General features: G+C 44.0%; 1 protein-coding gene across 1 annotated transcript in view; it reads left to right on the plus strand.

The window, feature by feature from the left end:
• ENTREP1 (endosomal transmembrane epsin interactor 1) overlaps positions 1-24,782 on the plus strand; it is a 70,939-nt gene extending 46,157 nt beyond the window's left edge. The window contains exons 4-12 of the mRNA XM_061132453.1: positions 6,284-6,412; positions 7,939-8,046; positions 8,180-8,313; positions 15,645-15,774; positions 15,947-16,025; positions 17,799-17,951; positions 20,149-20,441; positions 23,918-24,159; positions 24,373-24,782. Coding sequence (XP_060988436.1) covers positions 6,284-6,412; positions 7,939-8,046; positions 8,180-8,313; positions 15,645-15,774; positions 15,947-16,025; positions 17,799-17,951; positions 20,149-20,441; positions 23,918-24,121 — 1,230 coding nt within the window. The 3' untranslated portion in view covers positions 24,122-24,159; positions 24,373-24,782. The remainder of the gene's footprint in view (positions 1-6,283; positions 6,413-7,938; positions 8,047-8,179; positions 8,314-15,644; positions 15,775-15,946; positions 16,026-17,798; positions 17,952-20,148; positions 20,442-23,917; positions 24,160-24,372) is intronic.
• The last annotated feature ends 738 nt before the right edge of the window (positions 24,783-25,520 follow it).

Genomic DNA, 25,520 nt, shown 5'->3' on the forward strand with positions numbered 1-25,520 from the left:
TTTAAAAAAATTTATTTATTTTAATTGGAGGCTAATTACTTTACAATATTGTAGTGGCTTTTGCCATACATTGACATGCATCAGCCGTGGGTGTACATGTGTCCCCATCCTGAACCCCCCTCCCACCTCCCTCCCCATCCCATCGCTTAGGGTCATCCAGTGCACCAGCCCTGAGCCCCCTGTCTCATGCATCAAACCTGGACCGACAATCCACTTCACATATGATAATATACACGTTTCAATGCTACCCTCTCAAATCATCCCACCCTTGCCCTCTCCCACAGAGTCCAAAAGACTGTTCTTTACATCTGTGTCTCTTGCTGTCTCACATATAGAGTCATCATTATCATCTTTCTAAATTCCATATATATGCGTTAGTATACTGTATTGGTGTTTATCTTTCTGGCTTACTTCACTCTGTATAATAGGCTACAGTTTCATCCACCTCATTAGAACTGTTTCAAATGCATTCTTTTTAATGGCTGAGTAATATTCCATGGTGTATGTGTACCACAGCTTTCTTATCCACTCGTCTGCCGATGGACATCTAGGTTGCTTCCATGTCCTGGCTATTATAAACAGTGCTGCGATGAACATTGGGGTACACATGTCTCTTTCAGTTCTGGTTTCCTCGGTATGTATGCCCAGCAGTGGGATTGCTGGGTCATATGGCAGTGCTATTTCCATTTTTTTTAAGGAATCTCCACACTGTTCTCCATAGTGGCTGTACTAGTTTGCATTCCCACCAACAGTGTAAGAGGGTTCCCTTTTCTCCACACCCTCTCCAGCATTTATTGTTTGTAGACTTTTGGATAGCAGCCATTCTGACTGGTGTGAGATGGTACCTCATTGTGGTTTTGATTTGCATTTCTCTGATAATGAGTGATGTTGAGCATCTTTTCATGTGTTTTTTAGCCATCTGTATGTCTTCTTTGGAGAAATGTCTGTCTAATTCTTTGGCCCATTTTTTGATTGGAATTGATTTATTTTTCTGGAATTGAGCTGCAGGAGCTGCTTGTATATTTTTGAGATTAATTCTTAGTCAGTTGCTTCATTTGCTATTATTTTCTCCCATTCTGAAGGCTGTCTTTTCACCTTGCTTATAGTTTCCTTCGTTGTGCAAAAGCTTTTAAGTTTAATTAGGTCCTGTTTGTTTATTTTTGCTTTTATTTCCATTACTCTGGGAGGTACTCTTTATTTTTTTTAACCAGGGCAATACTTCATGCTATAAAAATACCATAACTTGTTTTATCAGTTCAGCTGATAATTGGGTTGTTTCCAGTTTGGGGGTATTATGAACAAAGCTGTTGTGAACATTTCTGTGTAGTTTTTCTTGGTCAATCTGTTTTCATTTTTCTTGAGTAAACACACAGATGTAGAATTGTTGGGCTGTGTGGTAAATGTATGTCTAACTTTGTAAGAACTGCTAAATGGTTTTCCAAAGTAGATGGGGAATAAGTATATTTAATTTAAAATGTATGGACAGTTCCTTTATTAAAGGGCTTTAACTTACTTCTCTACCAGTAACCCTCCACCTACAACATGTTACTCTAATTTTTACCAGTCTGATGGGACTGAGTCCAGATCTCATTGTTACTTTAGTTGCAGTTCCCTGATTGATAGAGGTGGTACCAGCATTTTGGGGAAAACTTTACAGAAAATTCTAATATGCAGCTAGGGTAGAGAACTGTAGTACTGATGGATGATGGGAGGAAGAAGATCTTCTCTTTTTATATTTAAAGTTGCTCAGTTGTGTCCGACTCTTTGTGACCCCATGAACTAAGTCCATGGAATTCTCCAGGCCAGAATACTGGAGTGGGTAGCCTATCCCTTCTCCAGGGGATCTTTCCAACCTAGGAATTGAACCAGGGTCTCCTGCATGGCAGGGGGATTCTTTACCAACTGAGCTATCAGGGAAGCCAAAAATCTGACGCTTGTAGTTTGTTTCCTCCTGCCACTTAAGAGAGAGAGAAAAGATGTCTGACACTTGCAGCCTATTTCCTCCATTTGGAGACCCCTAGCCTTCCTACCATGGATGGCAAAGCCTGGTGGGCTGCTGTCTATGGGGTCGCACAGAGTCTGATGGCGACTTAGCAGCAGCAGCAGCCTTCCTGCCTGTTACCCTCTCATTCCCCCCTTTCCTTTTAGGAGAATTGTGTTGTCTAGGGAAAGGTACATCGTCCCTAACTCGTTGAGGCAACGTATTCTCCTAACCCTCATATTGAGGGTCTCTGATCCAGGAGCCCCAAGTAGTAGCTGGAGGAAGCTGCCACAGTGGCAGGAGTTTGAGCAACCATTTGTAACTTAAAAGCCTTCACGCGGCTAGAAACAAATCCAGTCACACAGTTACAGATACAGGCAGCAAACAGCAAAAGCAGAACAATCTGCCAAGTTAAAAGTCACATTATGTCCACAGTTAAGGCCCAAAGTGTTGCACCAGTCCATTTTAGGATTGTTGGATGTCATCAGATGAAGAGGAGGCATCACATATGATTGTTGCTGTCGAAGGTAAATACTTATAGAAAGTGTGAAAGATGGATGGTTTTCATTTAAGAATGGGGAGATTCTTTTTTTTTTCCATTTATTTTTATTAGTTGGAGGCTAATTACTTTACAATATTGTAGTGGTTTTTGTCATACACTGACATGAATCAGCCATGGATTTACAGATTCTTAAAGAGATGGAAGAGAAGTTCGAATAGATTTTCAGAAATATTGCACAGAGATGGGATTAAGAAGGCAGGAAAAGGATTAAAAACAGGAGGGACAAGGAACACAAAATGCATGGTTGCCTAGAACCATTTTGTACGGAGCCTAAGGGCTTTCCTGTATTCACTGGGCAAGGTGATAGATATTCACTGTTGTTTGAATAGTGATTAACTTTCAGATACTCTCTCTTATTTAAAGGAATTAATTCTCACTTATCTGGAAAAATTCTGCCATCCAAACTGGCTCACCCCAGAAGTTTCAGAAAGCTGAGGTTTCTGTATATTTGCATGTCCAGGGTTGTGTGAATTACGCAAGCATCTGTACAGCCCACACAGGACTGGTTTGCCTCTTAATATAAAGCCTTGGGTCAAGAATGGACTCTTGTAGGAAGGGAGTACTTTGTAAGATGACACCTAATGTTACCTGAGGGAAGTAAACTAGGTAAGATCTTGAGGCTTACATAGCTATAATTAATGGAAATTGCACTGTGACCCGTTGAGAAACATGAGCTTGGTTCCTGCTTGGGGAGGGAGGGTCTTGTGTACACGAACAGAATGGAGATGTGAGAAGAATGAATAATCTCTATTAGCTGCTGCTTTGTTATACTAAATTATGCTGTTAGTATTAAAAGAGGAAGTTCTCAGCCAGAGACTTTCAAGGAGGAAGCCCATTGGGAGTAATACTTACCTTCTGAATTTAGCCTGGTGTAAGGATATTATTAACTGTGGAAGAGGGCCAAGAGAAAGTCAGCCATCCCTGAGGGGAAAGAATAGTTCCCACCTGCCGAGGGAAATCCTGTGTGAATGGCCACAGTAATTTTCCTTTAAAAGGAAGACTCTCTTATAGATATTGACAGCAGGATGTACCTTCAAAACTGTGAGACAATGAAAGAAAAATTCAAATACGAACAGCTTTGTGCCTTTGTGTGTGGAGTTGTGGATCTAGGTGTGGGGACGTTGCTGAGGTAACAATCTCTGTGGATAAACCAGGAAAAGACAGATGCCAAGTGGCTGTGAACTGATACATTATGGAGTCCATGGAGGTAACTTTAGTTGTAATTTTTTTTTTTATCAGAGGCAGAACTTATATCAAAATCAGCATCAGTGTTTAATACAGTAAGGCCTCCCTTTCAATATGATTTAAGGGCAAGGAATAAAAAGTGTTCTAGGACCCATGGAGTTGTAGAAGAGGCAAAGCTGATCTCTCTCTCTCTCTCTGCTGCACTTTGCGGCATGTGGAGATTTGGTTCCCCGACCAGGGATTGAACCCACACCCCCTGTAGTGAAAGTGTGCACTCTTAACCACTGGACCACCAGGGAAGTTCCCGAGACAAAACTAATCTAAATATAAAAAATATCCAAGCAGTGGTTGCTTTTAGGAGGGTGTGGGCACGGATCAGTGGGGAAGGGGCATGAAGGATTTTCTCTGGTGATAGGATCTTCTGTATGTTATTAAGTGTTTGGGTTACAGAGGTATAACCGCATGACTCAAAGTTCCTTGAATGGTATGCTTATGATTTGTGTATGTAAATTTTGTGTGTGTACGTAGATTTCAGCCCAAAAGAAAAACAAACCAAATTTGTAATCCAGTGGTACAAATTTCTCCCCTTGGCTTCCTAGTCAACTTGCATTAGAAGGAACTAAGTTTCCTCCTTGGGCTTCCCAGGGGGTGCTAGTGGTAAAGAACCTGCCTGCCAGTGTAAGAGATGTAACAGAAACTGGTTCTGTCCCTGGGTGGGGAATATATCCTGGAGGAGGGCATGGCAACCCACTCCAGTATGCTTGCCTGAAGAATCCCAAGGGCAGTGGAGCCTGGCAGGCTGTAGTCCGTGGGATTGCAGAGTCAGACACAGCTGATGTGACTTAGCACACAGCATGAGTTTCCTCCTAATTTGGAAAATACCATGCAATTTGCCACTAGGATTAGACAGTAAGAATCTTAATTATAAAAAAGACTTTTTTCTGTTAAGTAACTAAAATGGTTTTCTGTTAAGTAACTAAAAAGCAGAGACATTACTTTGCCAACAGAGATCCATCTAGTCAGAGCTATGATTTTTCCAGTAGTCATGTATGGATGTGAGAGTTGGACTATAAAGAAAGCTGAGCACCAAAGAATTGATGCTTTTGAACTGTGGTGTTGGAGAAGACTCTTGAGAGTCCTTTGAACTGCAAGGAGATCCAACCAGTCCATCCTAAAGGAGATCAGTCCTGAATATTCATTCGAAGGACTGATGCTGAAGCTGAAGCTCTAATACTTTGGCCACCTGATGCGAAGAATGGACTCATTGGAAAAGACCCTGATGCTGGGAAAGATTGAAGGTGGAAGGAGTAGGGGACGGCAGAGGATGAGATGGTTGGATGGCATCACCGACTCTATGGACATAATTTTGAGCAAGCTCCGGGAGTTGGTGATAGACAGGGAAGCCTGGCGTGCTGCAGTCCGTGGGGTCGCAAAAAGTTGGACACGACTGAGCAACTGAACTGAACTGAACTAAAACATTGTAGACATTCGGTCATTCTTAAAGATGCCTGAAAAATTTTGCAGCTAGTGAAGTCAAAACTGCCTCTGTAATTTAACAAGTATGAAAGAGGCGTGGCCTTTCTTTTTAGCCAAAATGATACAGCCAACTTTAACAGCTCAAGCTGCAGAGTAAGTAAAAATGCAACTCTGCTCCCAAATTATGGGTCTTATTAGCCCAGTTCAGCTGATAAGTATGTTCCCAACCTGACTCAATAGAAACTTGGAAAAGTGACCAAAAGTTTGCAAAACATCTCACTAAAAATACATGAGATTACTCATCAGTGATGTTATCACTTCAGATATCACACAACTTGTGCAAGAATCTGTGAACATATGAAAGATGTGAACTAAGAGATCTCTTTAAGCCTACATGGTTTAGGGCTACTGTTCACCACACAGACCCTGAGCTCATTCCAGGCACACAGTAGACTGAATTTTCTTGCCTTCTTGGGTAAGTAGAACCATATGATTTGTTTTGGAAATGAAACTGAGTTCTTGCAATGAGTGTCATTTCTAAAGATTTAAGCGAAGGTGACCAGAAGTAGCAAATCTAAAGGCACCCAGTTAAATTTGACTTTCAAATAAACAGCTAATAGTTTTTGTTTTTTTTACTGTAAACTTAACTTGTGCAATATTTGGGGCATACTGGCTCTAAGGAATGATTTGTTTATCTGAATTCAAATTTCACTGAGCATCTTGCCTTTTACCTTGTAACCCTGCTTTAATAAGTGTCAGTGTATAATTCATCAGGTGCTCTCCATGTCTCTAGCATAGTGATCCTCAGTCCTCAGATAGTGGATGCTCCATCACCCTTGACCCCACGGCTGACCTGCAGTGGACATATAGCATAGTCAAGAAATAACCTTGGTTGATGAAGCCACTGAAATTTGGGGGCTGGTTGTTAACTTCAGCATACCTAACCTATCCTGACTGCTGTAGACATTTCCTGACCCTGAACCCAGCCATAACTCATTCTGTGATGTTGCTGCTCCAATGGTGTGGCCTGTGTATTTTTACTTAATAATTAAATTACTGTTCTGCCTTTTCCCCTTAAGGTGGACTTAGGTGAAGGCAAGATTTGCTTCTGTTGTGAAGAATTTCAACCAGCCAAATGCACAGACAAAGAAAATGCCTTGAAACTCTTCCCGGTTCAGCCTTGTAGTGCTGTTCACCTTCTCCTCAAGGTATCTGGAATGGATTCCACCCCCAGCCAGTAAACACACCACAGAGACCCCGAGGAAGGCAAAGCTCCCTGAAATATTCCTCTTCTGTTACCTCCTTCAAATAATGCTGCTAAAAGCAGATATGAGTGACTCCTTATCAGTGACCCAGAGACAGAATTGAGAGCAAAAGGGACCACAGGTTATGTATTGTTGCCTCTTAAGTTATGAATAGATGGCTTATTTGTGTTCAGAATTATAAGCTAGTAAAAAAGGTAAAGGAGCCTAAATACATACACATGTGTATGTGTATAAATCTACACATACATATACACATATGCACACATAACATCCCACTATGTGGCTACACATATATGACGTAGTTTAAGCAGAACCTCTGAAGTGCATGCCCATTTGTCACCGTTCTGATGCTCCTTTGTTGACCTAAATGAACCTTGTGGGCTACTGAGTCTTGCTGTTGTAAGACACTTAGGCTAAGGAGATGTATTGGCCAAAAAATGAAGGAGAAATTCAAGACACTACCTCTTGTTTAATAGGCTGCAACTATACTAAGCCAAAGATATGAAAAACAAATGAAACCAGCTGAAAAGAAATACTGGAGAAATGGATAAAAAATCATGTCCTGACTTAAGGTCTGTTAGTCCAGTGAGTGACACGATCAGTTGGTAAACCCTGAGATGCTAGCTTTTGGATGGTCCCTCACTGATGGCTTCTTTTATTTTTATTTTTTATTTTTTTTTTATGGCTTCTTTTAGATCTGAGTTTTGGGTTTATTTTTCATGGGGAAGAGGAATCTCTAAGCAAAGAGAAGCTGCCAGCTCTCGGAGTTTATGGAGGCTGTAAAAATGGCCTTCTTTCTTTGGCTTCTGGATTTTTGGTAGCTGAGTCACCCCCAAACTTTCTGAGCCAGGACTTTGCTTGGGGGAAGCCCCACTAAGAAGCCAGGACTGTAACAACAGAAACTTTTGGATTTGGCTTTGCTGCTATTTTGAGGCCTGTGTTTAGAGGAGAGAAGCCCTGTTTACACTCGGGCTGGCCTGCTCCCTGTGTTGTCCTGGTTGGTTCCCCGGGGCAGCTCTGCCAGGGGTGCCTGAAATAGAATCTGTGGCCACCAGTGAAGGAGCATGTTGTCCTGGTGGGAGGCTGCGGGAGCATGGAGGCTGGGACTCACTATCACTGGGGACACCAACTTTAGAAGGGAAATCCAGTACCTTCCTGGAAGAGACGTTTCCAGACAGGATTCTGATGCAAAAAGAAATACGGTAATATCATGTCTACCCGGGACAAGAAGCTTCTAAGATAAGCGTTTAAAATTAAGAAGTACACACTGTTGTGTGACAGTCTTATTAATAGCCAGCGTTTGTTTGGCACCTAGCATGAGCCAAACACCATGTAAGTCCTTTACATGCATTTTCACATTAGTATTGGCCTCCTAGGATGGTGTTGTTATTATATTTTGAAAGTTTTTATGTTACATTCTGGTCATCAGTTTTGAGATACTCAGATGCATCATTGTTTCCTGGTTCCAGAAAGTCCTTTTCACCCTGTGTGCCTTGAATGCCCTGACCACCACCGTCTGCCTGGTGGCAGCCGCCCTTCGCTACCTCCAGATCTTTGCAGCCAGAAGATCCTGCGTCGTAAGTCCATACAAGGTGGCAGCCTTTCGGTGACGCCGCTGAGCCCACCCTGAGATCTTCTTGTGTCATCTGTTGCCTTTCGCCCTGAGCCTTTGTAGCGAAGGCTGTTGACTAACAGATGCTGTTTAATTAGGATGAATCCCAGATTTCTGCAGAAGAAGTGGAGGAACACAGACGCATCCCAGACCCTGATGACTTCGTGCCTCCAGCGCCTCCCCCTTCCTATTTTGCCACGTTTTACTCGTGCACACCCCGGATGAACCGCAGGTATCCTCCCTTAGAACTCCTACCCATCCTCTCAGTTTTGAGGCTCAAGGGTCAGAACTCATGGCATGAGCTCTGACTTCTCTCCAGAATCTAGACATTGTGTTATTTTCCAGGATCTTCTTTTTTTTTTTCCTTCTCTCTTTTTTGGTCTGACAAATTGCATGAAACCAAAGTCAAGTCAAGCCTTGACCTAAGGATATCATTTTTCAATTTCAATTAGCTTCCCAGGAAAACTGACACCCAGTGAGATAACTACTGTAATTTGACATGATTGAGAACTGCTGTTACCCTGGAAACACTCTCATTTGGGCCAAATCGATATTCATTGTAACACCATCAGCAGGTCTTGAAATCATGAAATTCTTCCCAGCCTTTAAAAAAAGATTAATTTTTAATCACATCTCCTTGGTCTAGGAAAAAAAAAAAAAAAAGACACCGTGTTTATGTTCCTTTTCAAATTCTAGCTCAAAATTTTATCGTCTGTTTCTTAAATCTCTAAGATAATCGTTTGTAGAACAAAATGCCACATGCATTCATTTGGTTGTTAGCCACTTGTAGAATTGTACCTTTCTAAAAAAAAAAAAATGACTTCATTTATTCATTCAACAAACATTTAATCCACCCTCTGCTGCTTACTAGTCACTGTACTGGGTTTTTGATACTCAAAATGAGTCATACTGACTTCCTCCCCCTAACAAGGAGCTCACAGTCTAGGTCATTAAAGCTGAGTGTTGAAAGGATGGTAATAGTACTCAGAAGGGGGTTTTGAGTGCAGGAGCGGGGCTGCCTAACCTGGCATGAAGCGTAGGCTGTGGAGAGATTGAAGGAAGAGTCAGCTCATTAGGGTTGGCCTCCTGTATGAATTGATGCTCTTAGTCTGAATGTAAAGGACACCTATATTAAAACTTCTAAAAGGAAAGCATAGAATTCTATAAGAATGACTAGTCCATTGCTAGTGACAGGGCCAGGAATATCTACTTTTAACCCTGAGGTACATGTGAAGAGTTGTCAGACAGATTTGGTGTTAGGCTTGGGGTTTTTGGGAATCCATTTTCTAGTGCTCGGGACAGCCACATGTGATTTTCAAAGAGGTCACTAGTGGCAGCTCCCACTCAGATGCTGTTCACCTTCTTTTCCATGATTTACCTTCCTCACTTTTCCTCAGAATCAAATCTAAACCCTGCTGCAGACCCTCCCCTGCTCACCCTCCTCAGTGGAAGCAGAGATGACCGCAAAGCTGCGGGGTGGGGGAAGTCAGCTGGCTGCCAGATGGCCCCAGGGGACAGCTCAGCCTCCCTGTTGTACCGGGCCTGGTGGACTGGGATTTCGAAACTTCAGGGGCCAGGATGACTTCTGCAGTCGTTTTGGAAACGAACCAAGAATTACGGAGGCCAGAGGGACATAGCAACAAAGCACATATTCTTTATGTACTATGGGACACATTTGCTAAAACCTTAGCCCAATGTCAGGCTGTCTGCAGAGGGCACGCTGAAGGACAGTGACGTGCCTGCTATTTCACGGGATGGGAGAGAAATGCCCTCTCCATGGAGAATTCCTTGGCTCTCTGAGGTTGTGGGTGAGTGCTTGGTTGACCTAAGTGGAGGCGACAGACGGATTTAATTTCCTGCAGTGGCAGAAAGGGAAAGTGACTCATGTGGGTTTAGAAGTTGTGCTGACCTGTGGGATCTCCCACTCCAGCCGTCCCTGCTCTCTTTCCTTTCTCTTCTCTGTGCCTCCGTGGCATGCTTATCAGTGTGGGTCTTTGAGGATCTGGATGCATCTCTGGACTTGCCCGTCTGAGTCCTGAGCCACCCCCTGGCCAAATCTGAGTTGGAAGAAGACGGACAAACTTCTCATCAAGGGCTTTGCCAACCAGAACTTCCTGAGAGGAACGTGGGGGAGGGGGTAAGGCAGAACACCCTTGAGACCTATAAAGTATATACCTGGAGCCCTAGCTCATAACTCCAATGGGCAAACACCCTCATTTTCAGAAATTCCACTAATATCTGAGTGCAGCCCACTTTTTTTTTTAACCTTTTATGTATTTTTTTTATAATTGAAGTTGACTTACAATATTATATTAGTTTTGGGCGGTGTTGTTGTCTAGTCACTAAATCATGTCCAACTCTTTACGACCCTCTAGACTAGCCTGCCTTGGAGAAGGAAATGGCAACCCACTCCAGTATTCTTGCCTGGAAAATCCCATGGACGGAGAAGCCTGGTAGGCTACAGTCCATGGGGTCGCAAAGAGTCGGACACGACTGAGCGACTTCACTAGCCTGCCAGGCTCCTTTATCAATGGGATTTACCAGGCAAGAATACCAGAGCGGGTTGCCATTTCCTCCTCCAGGGGATCTTCCCAACCCAGGGATCTAACCCAAGTCTTTTGTCTCCTGCATTGGCAGGTGGATTCTTTACCACCAAGCCACCAGGGAAGTCCATTTTCAGGTGTACAACATAGTGATTCAGTACTTTTTTTCTTTTTATTTTAATTGGAGGCTAATTACTTTACAATATTGTGGTGGTTTTGCCTACATTCACATGAATCAGCCATGGGTGTACATGTGTTCCCCATCCTGACCCTCCCTCCCACCTCCCTCCCCATCCCATCTCTCAGGGTCATCCCTGAATTCAGTATTTTTATAGCTTATACTCCATTTAAAGTTATTACAAAACAATGGCTATATTTCCCTGGGCTACACAATATATTCTGTTGCTTATTAATTTTATACATAGTACTTTGTATCTCTTAATCCCATGCCCCTGTCTCCCCCTGCCCCTTGCCCACTTTTTTTTTTTTTTAATGGCTAAATGTATTCACTTTTAGATACATATTCTCTCAGAGATATTTTTAAATTTGACCAACTTTGCTAGATTCTCAGTATAAATCAACTTCATAGGCACTGGCTGTATAAACCCAATTGATAATTTTCTTTCTTATAAGCAGAGCTTCCCTAGTAGCTCAGACAGTAAAGTGTCTGCCTGCAATGCGGGAGACCCAGATTCGATCCCTGGGTCTGGGAAGATCTCCTGGAAAAGGAAATGGCAACCCACTCCAGTACTCTTGCTTGGAAAATCCCATGGCCGGAGGAGTCTGGTGGGCTACAGTCCACGGGGTGCCAAAGAGTCGGACACAACCGAGCAACTTCACTGTCTTATAAGCAGACAGGCAAGAATGTTTGCATTAATATTTCTACAAACAGTTATGCTAGGAATTTTCATGCAACAGAGGTTCCCCATTTCCTGTAAGGTTTTATGACCTCTCAGAAGAGGTTTATTTATTTAACTTCTATAAATCAACCATTTTATGCATTGGTATCTCCTTGAGAAAGGACTTCTTAGGTTACTGTCATAAACAGAAGATTTTTTATTTGATTTTTGATTTTTTTTTTATTGCAGTTAAGACTTCTATCCAAAGATGGTTATCTACTTTGTGAATCACTTTGTCAGTACAGAAGGGGGCTGTGTAGTCCCATCTCCTCAGAGAGCCCCCCAGTCTCAGAAGTTGGCTTGAGCCAGGAGTCAAAAAGGAGTCTCGAACCTATTTCATCAGTGTGGATCTAGCTGTGCTGTGGGCATGTTTCCCGCTAGAGAAAACTGAAAATGAGGGCATGGGAAGCAGGTTGGCTTGGGCATTTCAGCCCATCCATTTCCTTTACAAATGAGCGTCAAAACCCAAGCTCAAGTGGAGGTGGGCTGCACCAGGGCTGGACTCTGTGCTCAGCTGTTGTTGGGCTGAGTGCCCCTGCCTCACTCCCCACTCCCACACCCCTTCCAAAACATGCCCCATGGAAGGGCCACGCTTTCCCAGCACACAGAGGAGGATCATTCTTCGGCCTAGGTCATATTAGTTGCTTCATCAGCCTCGGATAAGTTCTCAGGTCCTACTTGTAGTATCAAAGCAGAACATATTTTACATGATCCTTTTGGGTTTCTTGTTCATCTTCAGATCTCATGGGCATGAACCAGCAAAGGTTTCCTGGAGACTTGGGGATGAATTTGCATCAGCCCGGATTTTGGAGTCTCTTAAAAAGCTCACCCCTGGGTGGGTCTCTTAACCATTCGGAGCTCAGTTTCTTCATTCACCTGCCTTGTCACATGGCTTCTGAGCTTGTTATGAGATAATGGGCTTAAAAAAAAAATCTTTCTAAAAACGAAAGCTGAGACCATGTTCTACCATTGTTAGTTGCATGGTTTAAAATGTTCTTGGCATGTGTCTTACTCTTAAGAAACATTTAGCCCCTAATCTTTGTTGTTGTTATTTAGTCGCTTCAGTTGTGTCCGATTCTTTGCAACCCTGTGGACTGTAGCCCTCCAGTCTCCTCTGTCCATGGGAATTCTCCAGGCAAGAATACTGGAGTGGGGTTGCCATTCCCTTCTCCAGGGGATCTTCCCGATTCAGGGCTCACACCTGTGTCTCTTTTGTCTCCTGCATTGGCATGTGGGTTTTTTACCTCTAGCGCCACTTAGGAAGCCCCAGCCCCTAATCTTACCCTGCCTTATCAGGTAGCAGTTGTCTAAAAACACTCATTCTCAATAAAAGTTTGATCACCTTTCCCACATATAACAGGGTTTTGATTTCAGCCACTGTAGATTTCAGCCACCATAATCCATTTCCTTTAGCAGCAGTCTCAATCCTGGCTGGGCCTTGGAACTCCTGGAAACACTGACAGCCTCCAGATACACAGCCCTGTCACAGGCAACTAGGGCAGAATTTCCAGAGGTAAGGCCTGGGCCATACCCAGTGTAGGAATGCTCCTAGGTGATTCTTCTCTACAGCTGGGCTGAGCACCTTAGGGTTTAGGAAGAAAAGGTGCAGGAGAGAGCAGACCCATTTCCTTCTGTGGATCTTTATTTACCCAAAAGTGTACAAATGAAAAGTTGCTTAATAGGAAGGGAACTTACCTTCTGCATCAACTCTAGCAGCATCTTCCATCCACATGAGACTTTTCTGGTCATATAATAACCACCATAGAAGCCATTCATTTTGTGGTCCCCTCTCCCTGCCGCCCCCCAGTTTTCCTTCTTGAAGAGATTCTGTAGTAGGTCAGATCAAAAGTGGAGCCTGTTCCTCCCGCTTCTTGGCCCTAAGCAAGCCCTCTCTTCTGTAGGATCACACAGGCAGCCACTGGGCTGGAAATAGGAAAGAAGCAGCATCAGAGCTAACAGACCAATGTGGGGGATGAACTTCCCAGGCGAGGACTCCGCAGTGAAGAAACACATGGACACTTGGCTGAGGGGGGACTGACTGGGGTTTGTAAGTGCTAGAAAGATGCTCATGGGCTTACGCTAATTAAGGATTGAAGACTGGACCTCTGGAGAGGACAGGAGTGCATAGGTCTCAGTGAGTAAGGCACGTCGCCTTGTTCATTGGTCAGGAAAGTCTCCAGTCAGGTCCAGGAAAAGTCTGGATTCCTGGAGTCACTTGGTGCTTATAGTTCTTAAATGGCTTCGGCTGGAACAGACAGTTGGTGTGAAACCCATGGGCAAGTCCTGCTCTAAGGAAGAAGAATATCCCTTTCTTGACAACTTTACCAGGACCCCTCCCAGCCAGGCCAGGGAGTGGCCATTCCTGCAGGTTCTGCTCCTGGGATATGCCCCGTGTTAGGTGCTGAGCCCACATGCATCCCAGCCTGGGGTGTCAGCGTGTGACCTTCTCCTTCCCTCTCAGGTAAAACAGGGCTGAGGGTCTTGCTTCTGACCCAAAGATGCAGGAAAAAAGGGGAGCACTTTCTCATTTTTTTCGTTCAGGCTTACAGAAGTGTCATCCTTCTAAATCCCAGACTTCCTGAAGTTTTATTGTTAGGAAGACAGAATATCAGATCTTTTTCAAATTTTTTTTCTTCCACCAATTGCATTTTTGTAAATAGGCACAAATAAAACAATCATAAATACAGAGAGCACCTTTATAAAAACAAAACAGTCCCCTGCAGGCAACTGGCTCTAGAATTTGTCTTTTCATCAGTCTCCTTTAGTTTATGTCCATTATTGCATTTCAAGAGCATACGTTAAGCTTTTGCTATTGTCTCTTTTTTTCATTCTCCAACACTTCATGGTGTGAGTACAGGTTTTTTTTGTCTTCTCTTTTTTGTATTTTTTAAATTGTGATATAATTGGCATATAACATGATGTTAGTTTTAGGTGGACCTGTAAATAGTGATTCAATACTTTATATATTGTGAAATAATCACCACAGTAGGTTTAGTTAACATTCATCACTGCATATAATTACAAGTTTTTGTTTCTTGTAATGAAAACTTTTAGGACCTCTTCTTTTAGCGACTATCAAGTATACCATACAGTATTATTGACTCTGATCACCATGCCTTGAATTACATCCCCAGGACTTATTTACATGTTTTATAACTGGACGTTTTATCACAATTATAAGCTTTCATGTATTTTTAACTGTTATTTTCAAATTTAGGTTCTTTGTTATCTATACAGCTTGTATGTGTGTGTGTGTGTGTTTGTGTAATTTCCTATGAATGCTGGCAGAAAATCTTGTGCATTTTTGGTTTTTATTTTTGATCTCAAAAGACAAAAGGCACAGTACCAAGCATGTTGCAAGCACTCCATCAGTGTTTGTTGAATGCCCACCTTTAGGAAGAGACTGATTCCTTCAGTGGCATGCTACTTCTTCTCTGAACTATGACATTGTTTGCTTTTGTGTGTGTGTGTTCATTGTTTCAAATATTTATTTAATAAATAATGAGTTTCTACCATTAATTGGACATTAGGAAAACACAGGCAAGAAACTTTTGTCATGTACTAATGTTAAAAAAAAAAAACCCAGTAAATAATTGAGTTTCCCTGAACCCTTAGTTTTTTGTTTTTTTTTTTATTGAGATGAAATTTATATAACATGAAATTAACCATTTGGAAGAATACAATTCAATGGCATTTAGTATATTCACAATATGGTGCAACCATCAGCTCCATCTAGTTCTAAAGCATTTTCATCACCTACAAGGAGACCCTGTATCCATTAAGCTGTCACCCCCATTCTCTCCTTTCCCCAATCCCCTGGGCAACCACGAATTTGCTTTCTCTTTCTTACGGATTACTGTTCGCTTTTTACTAGTGGATTTAAAAGGAATGATGGTATTACATTTTCTGTGTTGTCCCTTGCCTAAGAATTCTGGGCACTCCATCAGAGAGCAGCTTATTTGACTATCCTCCTGCTCCTGGACCAGGGGGTTGTGGCATGGAGGGGCGAGGGGCTTTTCCCATTGTCAGTGGATAATGCCGCAGAGTCAAAGGCCAGTATCCAGAGCCACCACCACCATCGAGCCAAAACAAGCTTTCTGATGCCAAGATGCTCTTCCTAGGATGGTTGGTCCTGATGTTATTCCACTGCCACATATCTATGGAGCACGAATCAAAGGAGTGGAAGTGTTCTGTCCTCTGGACCCCCCACCTCCCTATGAAGCTGTGGTGAGCCAGACAGACCAGCAACAGGTACTGTCTGTGGAGTTTCTCTTTGGTACATTGATGGCAAGTAGGAAAAACAGCCACAGAGAACAGGGTGGGAGAGGGACCATGTCTTGTAGATGTTTGCAAGAAGTTCACTTTACTCCAGATGGTGGTTGAGTTGAATATCAACAAATAACCCTTTTCCCCTGTGATGCAGGGATCTTCATTCCAAATGCCAGAAGGATCAGAAGCTGCCACCAGTCCACTGGAACCGATCTGCATGCCAGGGACTCAAGGTAATAAATACATTATTGCTGCCCAGACTCATGATTCAGTAGATATGAATAATGATCCATATGATATTTTGTTGGAGGTCAGATATTCTTGGAGCAGATGGTTCAAGCTACATTCCTTCTTCCAAATGTAAAAGCATTATCAACTTCTTAGAGCTATGAGTAGGAGATAATATACGAACAGAAATAAAGATATTGTTAGAATCTTTCATGAATAACCAGGCTATTTTCAGAAATGGATTTCAGAGTTTACTTTGGCATTCTTTTTTTTTTTTTTAATTTTTATCTATTTTTTTTTAATACTCAAAACATTTCGTATTGGGGTACAGCCAATTAACAATGTTTTGATAGTTTCAGGTGAACAACGAAGGGACTCAGCCATACATATACATGTATCCTTTCTCCCCCAAACCCCCCTCCCACACAGGCTGGCACATAACCCTGAGCAGAGTTCCATGTGCTGTACAATAGGTCTTTGTTGGTTATCCATTTTAAATACAGCAGTATGTACATGACCTTCCCAAAGTCCCTCGCTATCCCTTCCCCGCTGACAACGTAAGTTTGTTTTCTAAGTCAATGAGTCTATTTCTGTTTTGTGAGGAAGTTCGTTTGTATCACTTCTTTTTTGATTCCACATAGAAGGGATGGCATATGCTATTTCTCCTTCTCTGTCTGACTTACTTCAGTCAGTATGACACTCTCTAAGTCCTTAATTTGGCATTCTTTTATTTTCTGATCTAAGATTTCTTTTTTTCTCCCATTAAGATAAGATGAGCTCTTTTAAAGGGACAAAGAGAGTTTCGTCTATTGCAGAGTGATTCACTCATTTGTAACCCAGGACCCAGGTCATGCTGCCTTCACATGTACTGAGTGCCAATTCCCAATCCTCCATTAAATACTAGAGTCAGTTTACATTTATCCTTGTAGCTTAAGGGCACATTGTTACAGCTTTCTCTCTTTGGAGAGGTTTTAAATGACCGAGAGAATTGTCCACAGGACAAAATTGCAGATGGTGATAAATAATGGATTAACTCTTAGCTATTTTAGACAGAGCTGATTTTTCAGCAGCAACATTCGGAATAGGTTTCTGCTCTGTTCACCTTCCATCCTAAGTAGAATTATGAAGCAGGGTTCTGTTTCCTAAGTATGTTTTTAATCCTTCCATTTCTTAAAAAAAGTTTCCCAGGATACTACTCAGGCTCACAGATGATGGGATTTTATTTTCCTGAGCAGCAGTCATCCAGTTCCAGAGTGGTTTGACTGATTCGTTTATTGGCCACTAGCTCTTTAACTTGGCTTCCCAGGAGTTCCACAGCCCAGCCCGCAGACACTTCCTCTGCCTGCGTTTGGCCTGCAGCCCCAGGGCAACATCTCACCTGCACACCTCACCTGTACCGGTATTCTCTTCACCTCATCAGGCTCAGCCTGAACAGTCAGAAAGGGGAGATGGCTGGGAGCTTTCCAGTGCCACACCAGCATGCTTCCCTGGAGAAGATCCTGAGCACCTTCAGGCATTTGGGCATGGCTTGTTTTTCTGCTCTTGGTTCTAAAGTTTTTTGTTTGCTAGTTTTAGGTGTGGAAGGATAGTTTGGGGAGGCAGCATTTCCCACAGTGCTGCCAAATAAAAATGTTCTGGGCCCACAGCCTAAGTAAATATCATTAACTAGACTACCTTTGTCCCAGCAGGTTGGGGCTCACAGGTGTTTCCTGCCCAACATTTTGAAGGCTCTAGCTGGTGAAATAATTTCTGTTTCTTCTCTTAAAAAAAAAAATCAGGTGGGGATATTCCTACCACACCTGGAGAAGAAAGTGCATCCATACCAACTCCCAACTCAAACCAGCTATACCCAGAGAGGAGCTGGAGAGCCCTCCGACCCCTGAGGACAAGATCCAAGAGTGATCCTGTGCTACATCATTCCGCCGAGAGAGGTGATGCCATCCCCCAGGCTCTCCGCAGGGCACTGTGGTTACTTGCCTACAGGTGCTGAGTGGCTCTGGCTACCCAAGGCTCTATGGTTCGAGACAAAGCTTGGAGGGGGGCTAAGAGGTCTTGGGAAAATAACAAATTCTGCACGCATCTTAGGGATAGATATCCACCACATCTTTTCAGGCTGGTAGGGGTTTTTCTTGTCAAGTGAGTATCAAGCATTTGCTTGCATGTGATACTGTGTTGGTACCACATGAAGAAGGCAGTGAAACCTAGATCTGATTCCTTAGATGCTCAAAGTCTCGTGGGAACCAATATTCTGTCTCCAGGAAAAAGTCAAAGGGGTGTTATTTCCCCCCTTTCTTCTATAATTTGACACTAATTATCTTTTTATTGTGTATGCGTAGATTGAATTATTTAAATCTGACCTTGCTCTAAGAACTTTGGGTAGAGTGAAAGTCACACTCCATCTCTCTCCCTTTCTGTTTTCAGTTTGTGTATAGATGGTATTTGAATAATTTTAAATTTTAATAATCAGAAATTTTTAAAAGCTTGAAATAATCTTGAATCCTCTTTTCTGAATATATGACTACCTGAACATCTCCAAATACTTCTTCATTGTAGAAAATTATTTTAAAAAATAAGGAAAGAAAGGAAGAAAATGAAAATCTTCTGTTATCCCAGTAACACAGGCTTCTTTCGGTGACCTGTTCTCACCAGTGACCTGCGCTGTCTTCAAGCTCTGTGCAAATACAGCTTTGCAAACCCTCTGGCCCCGCTCTGCCCTGGGCCCCACATCATCCCTAGTTGGGTTGCATCCCTCTGACAGTCTGTGTTGTTTGCCACAGCTCTGAACTGACCATGTGGAAGCCAGAGAGAACACTCCTCTTGTCTCTCCAGTGGCTTCTGAGCCCCCCAGCAGGCCCCGGCAGCTCCCCAGACCTGTCTTCACCTTGGGATCCTCTGCCCCCCTGGCAAGCTGAGGACTCAAGATGGCCACCTGCAGTTTCCACAGGAACTCGGCTGTCTGTGCAGCTTGGTCTGCACATCTTCCTAGAACCTGCTCCCCTTCTGCAGCACTGCAGGGGCGAGAACTACACGTGCTTACCTGTTGGAGCCTCTGCGGTGGAAGGGACCAGGTCGCCTTCGAGTGACAGTGCAGTGCTGACTGTCTTCCTCACACATGAGTGTGGCGAGTGGTCCTGGAAGGCTCATGTCCCCTGTGTTCTGTACGTGGTCGCCAAGGAAGGTGGCTGCCAACCCCTGTTTAGAACTCCTCCTACCTTTCTCCAGAGGAAAAGGAATGCTCCCCTGCCTCTACCTGTTCTCCCAGCCCCTGCCTCCTTTCTTCCTTGAATATCTAAATTGCTACATATCAGACCTTCATAGACTGAAAACCTCCAGTGTTGCGTACACTGAAGGCTGCTGACTGGCTTATGAACACGTGGAGACCAGGCCTGACTTCGCTGCACCCGTCTGCCAGTGCAGTAACGTCCTGCCAGTCCTTACACCCTTGCTGAAGCAGGTAGTTGTGGAAATTAGAGCCTGTGGTGGATTTCTCAGGCCTGCTGTGGACTTCCAGAATGACATGTGCTGATCTAGATTTCTGCACTAGATTTGTCTTTCTGTAGCAGTCAGCCATCGTGCCACCGCCAGCTGTGCTGTGACGTCGATACTGTAAGTCAGGACAGTGCCCCCCAGGATGTTTAGGACAAAGGTACAGTCAGTGTGAGCAGAGCGTTCCATTCATCCCACAAGTCTCATCTCTCCTCGGTCCCTCTCTTTCAGTGGCTTCTGCATCCTACCCTCTGGAATGTTCTTCATTCGGTCAACCATGTTTTTTCTGCCTGTCCAAACCATCCCCATATATTGGTCATCACCCCATGAAACCATTGTTCCATTTGATATGCATTCTGGATGCTCTTCTCTAACCCTGATGGTTATTTTTTTATGTGGCACAATAAAATATTTGGGGGACATGTCCTATTGAAGTTGCACGTCAGGGAACAAGCTCGTGTCACAGTCATTGGGTTTTTCTTTCTTTCCTCTTCCTTCTGCAAGAGGAAAAGCAAGACGTGCATGACTGTTAGCACCTGTCACATGCTTTCCACATGGAGTTTCATGGTCTGTGCTGTTTCAGGTACAGATGTGTTCACAGGACTTGGCCAACAGGTACATGTTATTTGTCTCTGTCCACAGCTGTCCCTGTGCTCAGCTGTGAGGCCGCGACTCAGACTGAGGGAAGACTGGACTTGGCTGCAGTGACCTTGAGGAGAAGGTTGAGATCCCGAGCTTCAAGATGCAGACCGAGGTCTTTGATAGATTACAAGTCTTACATGGACACCAAGCTGCTGGTGGCGAGGTTCCTGGAACAGTCCTCCTGCACCATGACCCCAGACATCCATGAACTTGTAGAAAACATCAAATCTGTTCTGAAGTCTGATGAGGAGCACATGGAGGAAGCTATCACGAGTGCCAGTTTTCTAGAACAGGTAGTTTTATTATTGGTATCAGGCAAAAGTCAGACAACTCATTTCCATAGCAGCTGAAGCAGCTTCTCTGGTTTCCTGCCCAAGGCACAGGAAACCCATGGTCACTGTTTCAAGGGGAATGGGCTGTACTAAGGGGTTAGGAGGTCTGGGGAGGGAGAAGAAGAAGCAGATCTGCTTTCTTTTTAGGAGTGGTGACTTTTCCACAGCCTTCTTGGCCCAAGAGAAGAGAAAATGATTTTCCTGGAAAATGGAAGCATGCCTGGAAAAAAAAAAAGGGAGAGCCTGGGATGAAAGCTAGGGCTCTGGAGCGCAGAGTATGATCAACATTCCATTTCCTAAGTTGAAAGTTTCCCTTGATCTGGCATGTTTTTGACAATGATGGACATACGTGAATTTTAATACTGAAAAGATTCTGGGGGCTGGTCACGTTCCCATGAAATGTTTTGCAAGATTACCTAAACTGATAGACTTAAAGGAATAAAAACCACAGGGATTTTGCAGGGATCAATAACCACATAGCAATCCCCAGACAAGTTTCAGGTGAAAAGATAAAACTGGACCTGTAAATATCCCACTTGGGTGTCAGCTTTCTCCTCTGGAAGTGAAGGGTTGGAGTGGGTGGTCTATACATCTGCATTTCTGAGTGAATGGGATTTGCCCCTGATGAGAAGTCAGAATGGTCACAGCTTCCCTCACTCATCTCTTTCAAAAGCAGTGTTTACCTTTGGACGTTTGCTCTGTTCCTCTGTGCCTGGGATGGCCATTGGAGACCTCAGTGAATAGTGGCCCACAGGTGTTACTTGGCTGTGCCTGAGGGTGTTATATGCCCATTAAATACTTCTTTTTTATATAATTTATTTATTTCTTTCTGGCTGTGTTGGGTCTTCATTGCTGTGTGTGGGCTTTCTCTAGTTGCATCAAACGGGGCTATTTTTTAGTTGTCGTGCTCGGGCATCTCATTGCGGTGGCTTCTCTTGTTGGGGAGCATGAGTTCTAGGTCTCACGGGCTCTAGTAGTTTTGGCACATGGGCTTCTGTAGTTGTGGTTCCTGGGCTCTAGAGTACAGGCTCAAGAGTTGTGGTGCACTGGCTTAGTTGCTCCATGGCATGTGGGGCCATCCTGGATCTGAGACTGAACCCCTTTCTCCTGCATTGGCAGGTGGAGTCTTACCACTGAGCCACCAGGGAAGCCCCCCAATACTTCTTGAGTTGAGTTGGCCTGATTCTCAGGGTCATTGCCAGCTGCTGTTTCCCTGGGTATGTTTTTGAGGCAGATTGAACAAATCCCCATCTCACTTTCTTCTCTGTTCCTTTTCCCACCTGCTGGCCTCTTCTTACAGAAGCCAAATTCTGTGCCATCTGTCAGGGAACGTGGGCAGTAGGAGAGCAGTTGTATGAAGAGGTGCATGAACTGTGGACCCTCTTACTGTTTGCTTTCTAAAAAAACGGTCAACCAGTGGTCCGAGGTCAGCCCCAACTGGTTGCCTGTGTAGAAGAGAGATTTCTCTCTGCATGTCCCTGGTCTACTCCAGATGTCACTCCCTGCCCCCTTCCTTCTGTTCAGCCCCAGTTGCCTGATAAACAGAAGCAAGTGTTCGGAGCTGCCAAGTTCTGATGCGGTGAGCAGTGGAACATCTGCGGAGCTGTTGGTCTGGACCTTCTGCAAAGTCTTGCTTAATGGAAGATGGCTTTGAGGAGAAAGAACAGACACTGATAGCTTTTTTGATAGATTTTACTGATAGCTCAGCAGATGCTATCATTATAAATGGTTACTAGGTCTTTCTGCACAGACTGGGTCAAAGTTTAGGTACAAGGTTATTATAATAGACTTTGTACCACCTGCCGGGGCTTCCAGAGCTGAACCCCAGTAGTCAGGTGTCATAAAGCCACGTCACTCCTCGGAGAGAAGGATGCAGGGACAAGGGGAAGGGAGCTTTTATTTCTGATTCTGCTCAGCTTTGCACATTTTCTCCTTCTCTAGTATTACTGAAACGTGTTTTTCTTTTTAAAGAATTTTTTTTTATGTGGACCATTTTTAAAGTCTTTATTGAATTTGTTATAGTATTGCTTCTGTAGTTTATGTTCTGCTTTTTTTGGCAAGGAGGTATGTGAGATCTTAGTTCCCCGACCAGAGATGAACCTGCACCCCCCACATTAGAAGGTGAAATCTTAACCACTGGACCACCAGAAAGTCCCTGGAATGTGTTTTTATATATCCATTTACATTTTTACCAATATCAAAACCACTTGTCCTAACTTACCATGTAATAATAGTAGACAACCATGTAATAATAGTAGACCTCTATGAATGTTAGAATTTTATTCTTAGTCAGGAAACAGCTTTAACGACAAATACAATAATAGAGTATTGGAAAAATTTAATGTCTCATATTTTGGGGGAATTAAACTTTTAATGACCTTAGAATCTCTGAATGGTGCAAACTAAACGACAGGTCATCCCGGTGATTGTTCTGTGATGTTAGATGGTAATAAAGAACTTGAGTTTTCTCCAAGGTGCTTACAGCAATATATCATACAGACATGACTGTGTAATTTAAAAAATTTGATGGTTCTCCTGTTATTAGTCTCAACTGGATCAGAGATTGCCCATTTTTGCCTGTATATGATATATTTAGAAGTTATATGTGTGCTACCTTGCAAAATAGATCTAGCAGTAGAAGCACTCTTAAGGGTTATCAATAAATGGTTCTAGTTTTTATGAGATTTATCATATTTTTTATTGAAGTGTATCAGGTCAATTAGAAACACATTGGTTTAGGTTGACATAAACTTAACCAGACTAGTGGTTATAAAATTTGCAGGTATAGCGGTATCACCTTGTGATACACTTTTTAATGATACAGATGCCCACACCCATTCCAGACTCCCCTGCTATGAGGGGAGCAGGGATTCTATGTTTCTGACAAGCTCCCCTCCTCTCCAGTGATTTGCAGACCCAGTGAGAATCACGGGAAATTGGAGCAAAAGGTGATAAGAAGAATGTTAAACATAAAGCAGGAAGTTGCAGTAGATAAGTCGATAAGTATGGCAGGCTTACTGTTGAAATAATAGAAAATTGGGGGAATTTCTTAGGAACTTCAGATAAGAAGCAGTATGTTAAAAGACTCTTTGGAATTTCAAGTGGGTTCCACTTTGGGAAAACACCCTTTTTTCTTCCCCAAGGCAACTAAAATCATGTCCAACTCTTTGGGACCCCATGGACTGTAGCCCACCAGGCTTCTCTTTCTATGGGACTTCCAGGCAAGAATACTGGAGTGGGTTGCCGTTTTCTTCTCCAGGGGATCATTCCCAACCCAGAGATCAAACCTGCATCTCCTGCTTGGCAGGCAGATTCTTTACCACTGAGCCCCCTGGGAAACCCCAAACTGAACATTACCTGGATGGATATTGGAGGCAGGTCTGCAGACCACATCAGGTAAAGTTTAACCTCTTGTCACCCTGTTTATTCTCCCAAAGATCATGGCCCCGATGCAGCCCAGCACTTCCAGGGCCCTGGTGCTGCCCTCGCGGAAACAGCCTGGCCTGCTGCACCTGCGGAGCTGCGGAGATCTGAGCACCTTCGTCCCCGCGGGGAGGCCCCCGGCCGAGAGGAGGCCCCGGCGAGCCGAGGCCGAGAGGCCACACAGCCTCATCGGCGTCATCCGAGAGACTGTCCTGTGAAGCGGCAGGGCCGGGGCTCCTGAGGAGCAGGAAGACAGGTGGGCCCTGGCAGGCAGGGAGCTTCTTGAGAGGATGGGTCCCCTGTCTGTTTCCTGATGGGGAGTTAGGGTGCCCTTCTGGCTTTTCTTCAGGAAGAGGGGGCACTCTGGAGAACATTTATTCCTGCTCCTGGGCTCCCGGGTTCTCCTCTCTGCTGGCTGCAGGCCCTTGACGGGGGAATGACAAGTTCTTCTGGCCCATTTATCTTCTAGATACACCAAGGGGGAGACTGTGAATGAAGCCCAAACCTCTGCCCGGGTCCGCCCTGCTGTGGGCAGAAGCGGCTCAGGATTCGGTGCCCGCTGTACCTCTCACAACTCTCTTCTGCACTGAGCTCTTGCCTTCTCTGGAAGGGCAGATGTGCTGGCTGCTATGTATTTGCTGCCAACTGAGAGTGGAACTGGCCTAGAAGCAGGGTGATGGACCCCGATATTCTATGATCGTCAAGCCTTGTGTTAGATCACTTTCAAACCGCATTCTCTTAGGAAAAACAGTAAACTTGTTTGGTGACAAATTTTGATGAAAGAAATTTGGGAGAGAATTCTTGTTGATTCCATTTATTCATGCTTGCAAAACTAGAGATAGCTAAGGCAGAACTGAGAATAAAAATGTTTACCTTGGACCTCCAGGCTCACTGTGTGATATTTGTTTATGTGTAGGTGGCCAGGCCTTATCTTTACGATGGGTTTGGGACTTGGAGCAGTGGTGGTCAGGTGGGTAGGTCTGGGCAGGCCACCAAACCAGCTTAATCTCGAAAGCACCCAAGCTCCTTGGATAACAATGCTTCCTTCATCCATTCAGCCAGTGCTTGGCTTCACGGAGCTGCCTTCTCCTGGGGCCATGAGCAAGAAATCAGTAAGGTGATTATAGGTTGAGGATTAGTGCCAAGAAGGAAGGGGGCCGTTAGAGAGGGCTTCTTTGAGGAATGACACTTGAGCTGGACTTAACTTTGAGGGTCAGGGAAGAGTGTTTGAACACTCCGCAGGGAACAGCCAGCAGAAGGACCCCCAGTGCCAGAGACCTTGGTGATAGCAGCCCATAGCGAGGGGAGAGGCAGGAAGAGCTTCAGGCTGGACTTTTTGCTAACAGTGAGGTATGATGGAAGAGCTTGCAGCAGAACAGTACAGATTTAATTATATTTCAGATGATCACCATGCCATGTGGAGACTAGTTTAGGGCAGGATGTGGAATAAGGTGGCAGTGAGGAGTAAACACAGAGGCCGTACACTGAGGCTCGCTGACCTTTCTGGGCACCAGCTGGGCTGTAGGTACTGTGCTCGGGGCTTTACAGTTTCATGTCACCCTCACAGCAGCCTAAGAGATGGAAGCTGTGACTGTCCCCATTTTACCGACGAGGAAA

Source organism: Dama dama, chromosome 29, assembly GCF_033118175.1.
Source record: "Dama dama isolate Ldn47 chromosome 29, ASM3311817v1, whole genome shotgun sequence".
NCBI lineage: Eukaryota > Metazoa > Chordata > Mammalia > Artiodactyla > Cervidae > Dama > Dama dama.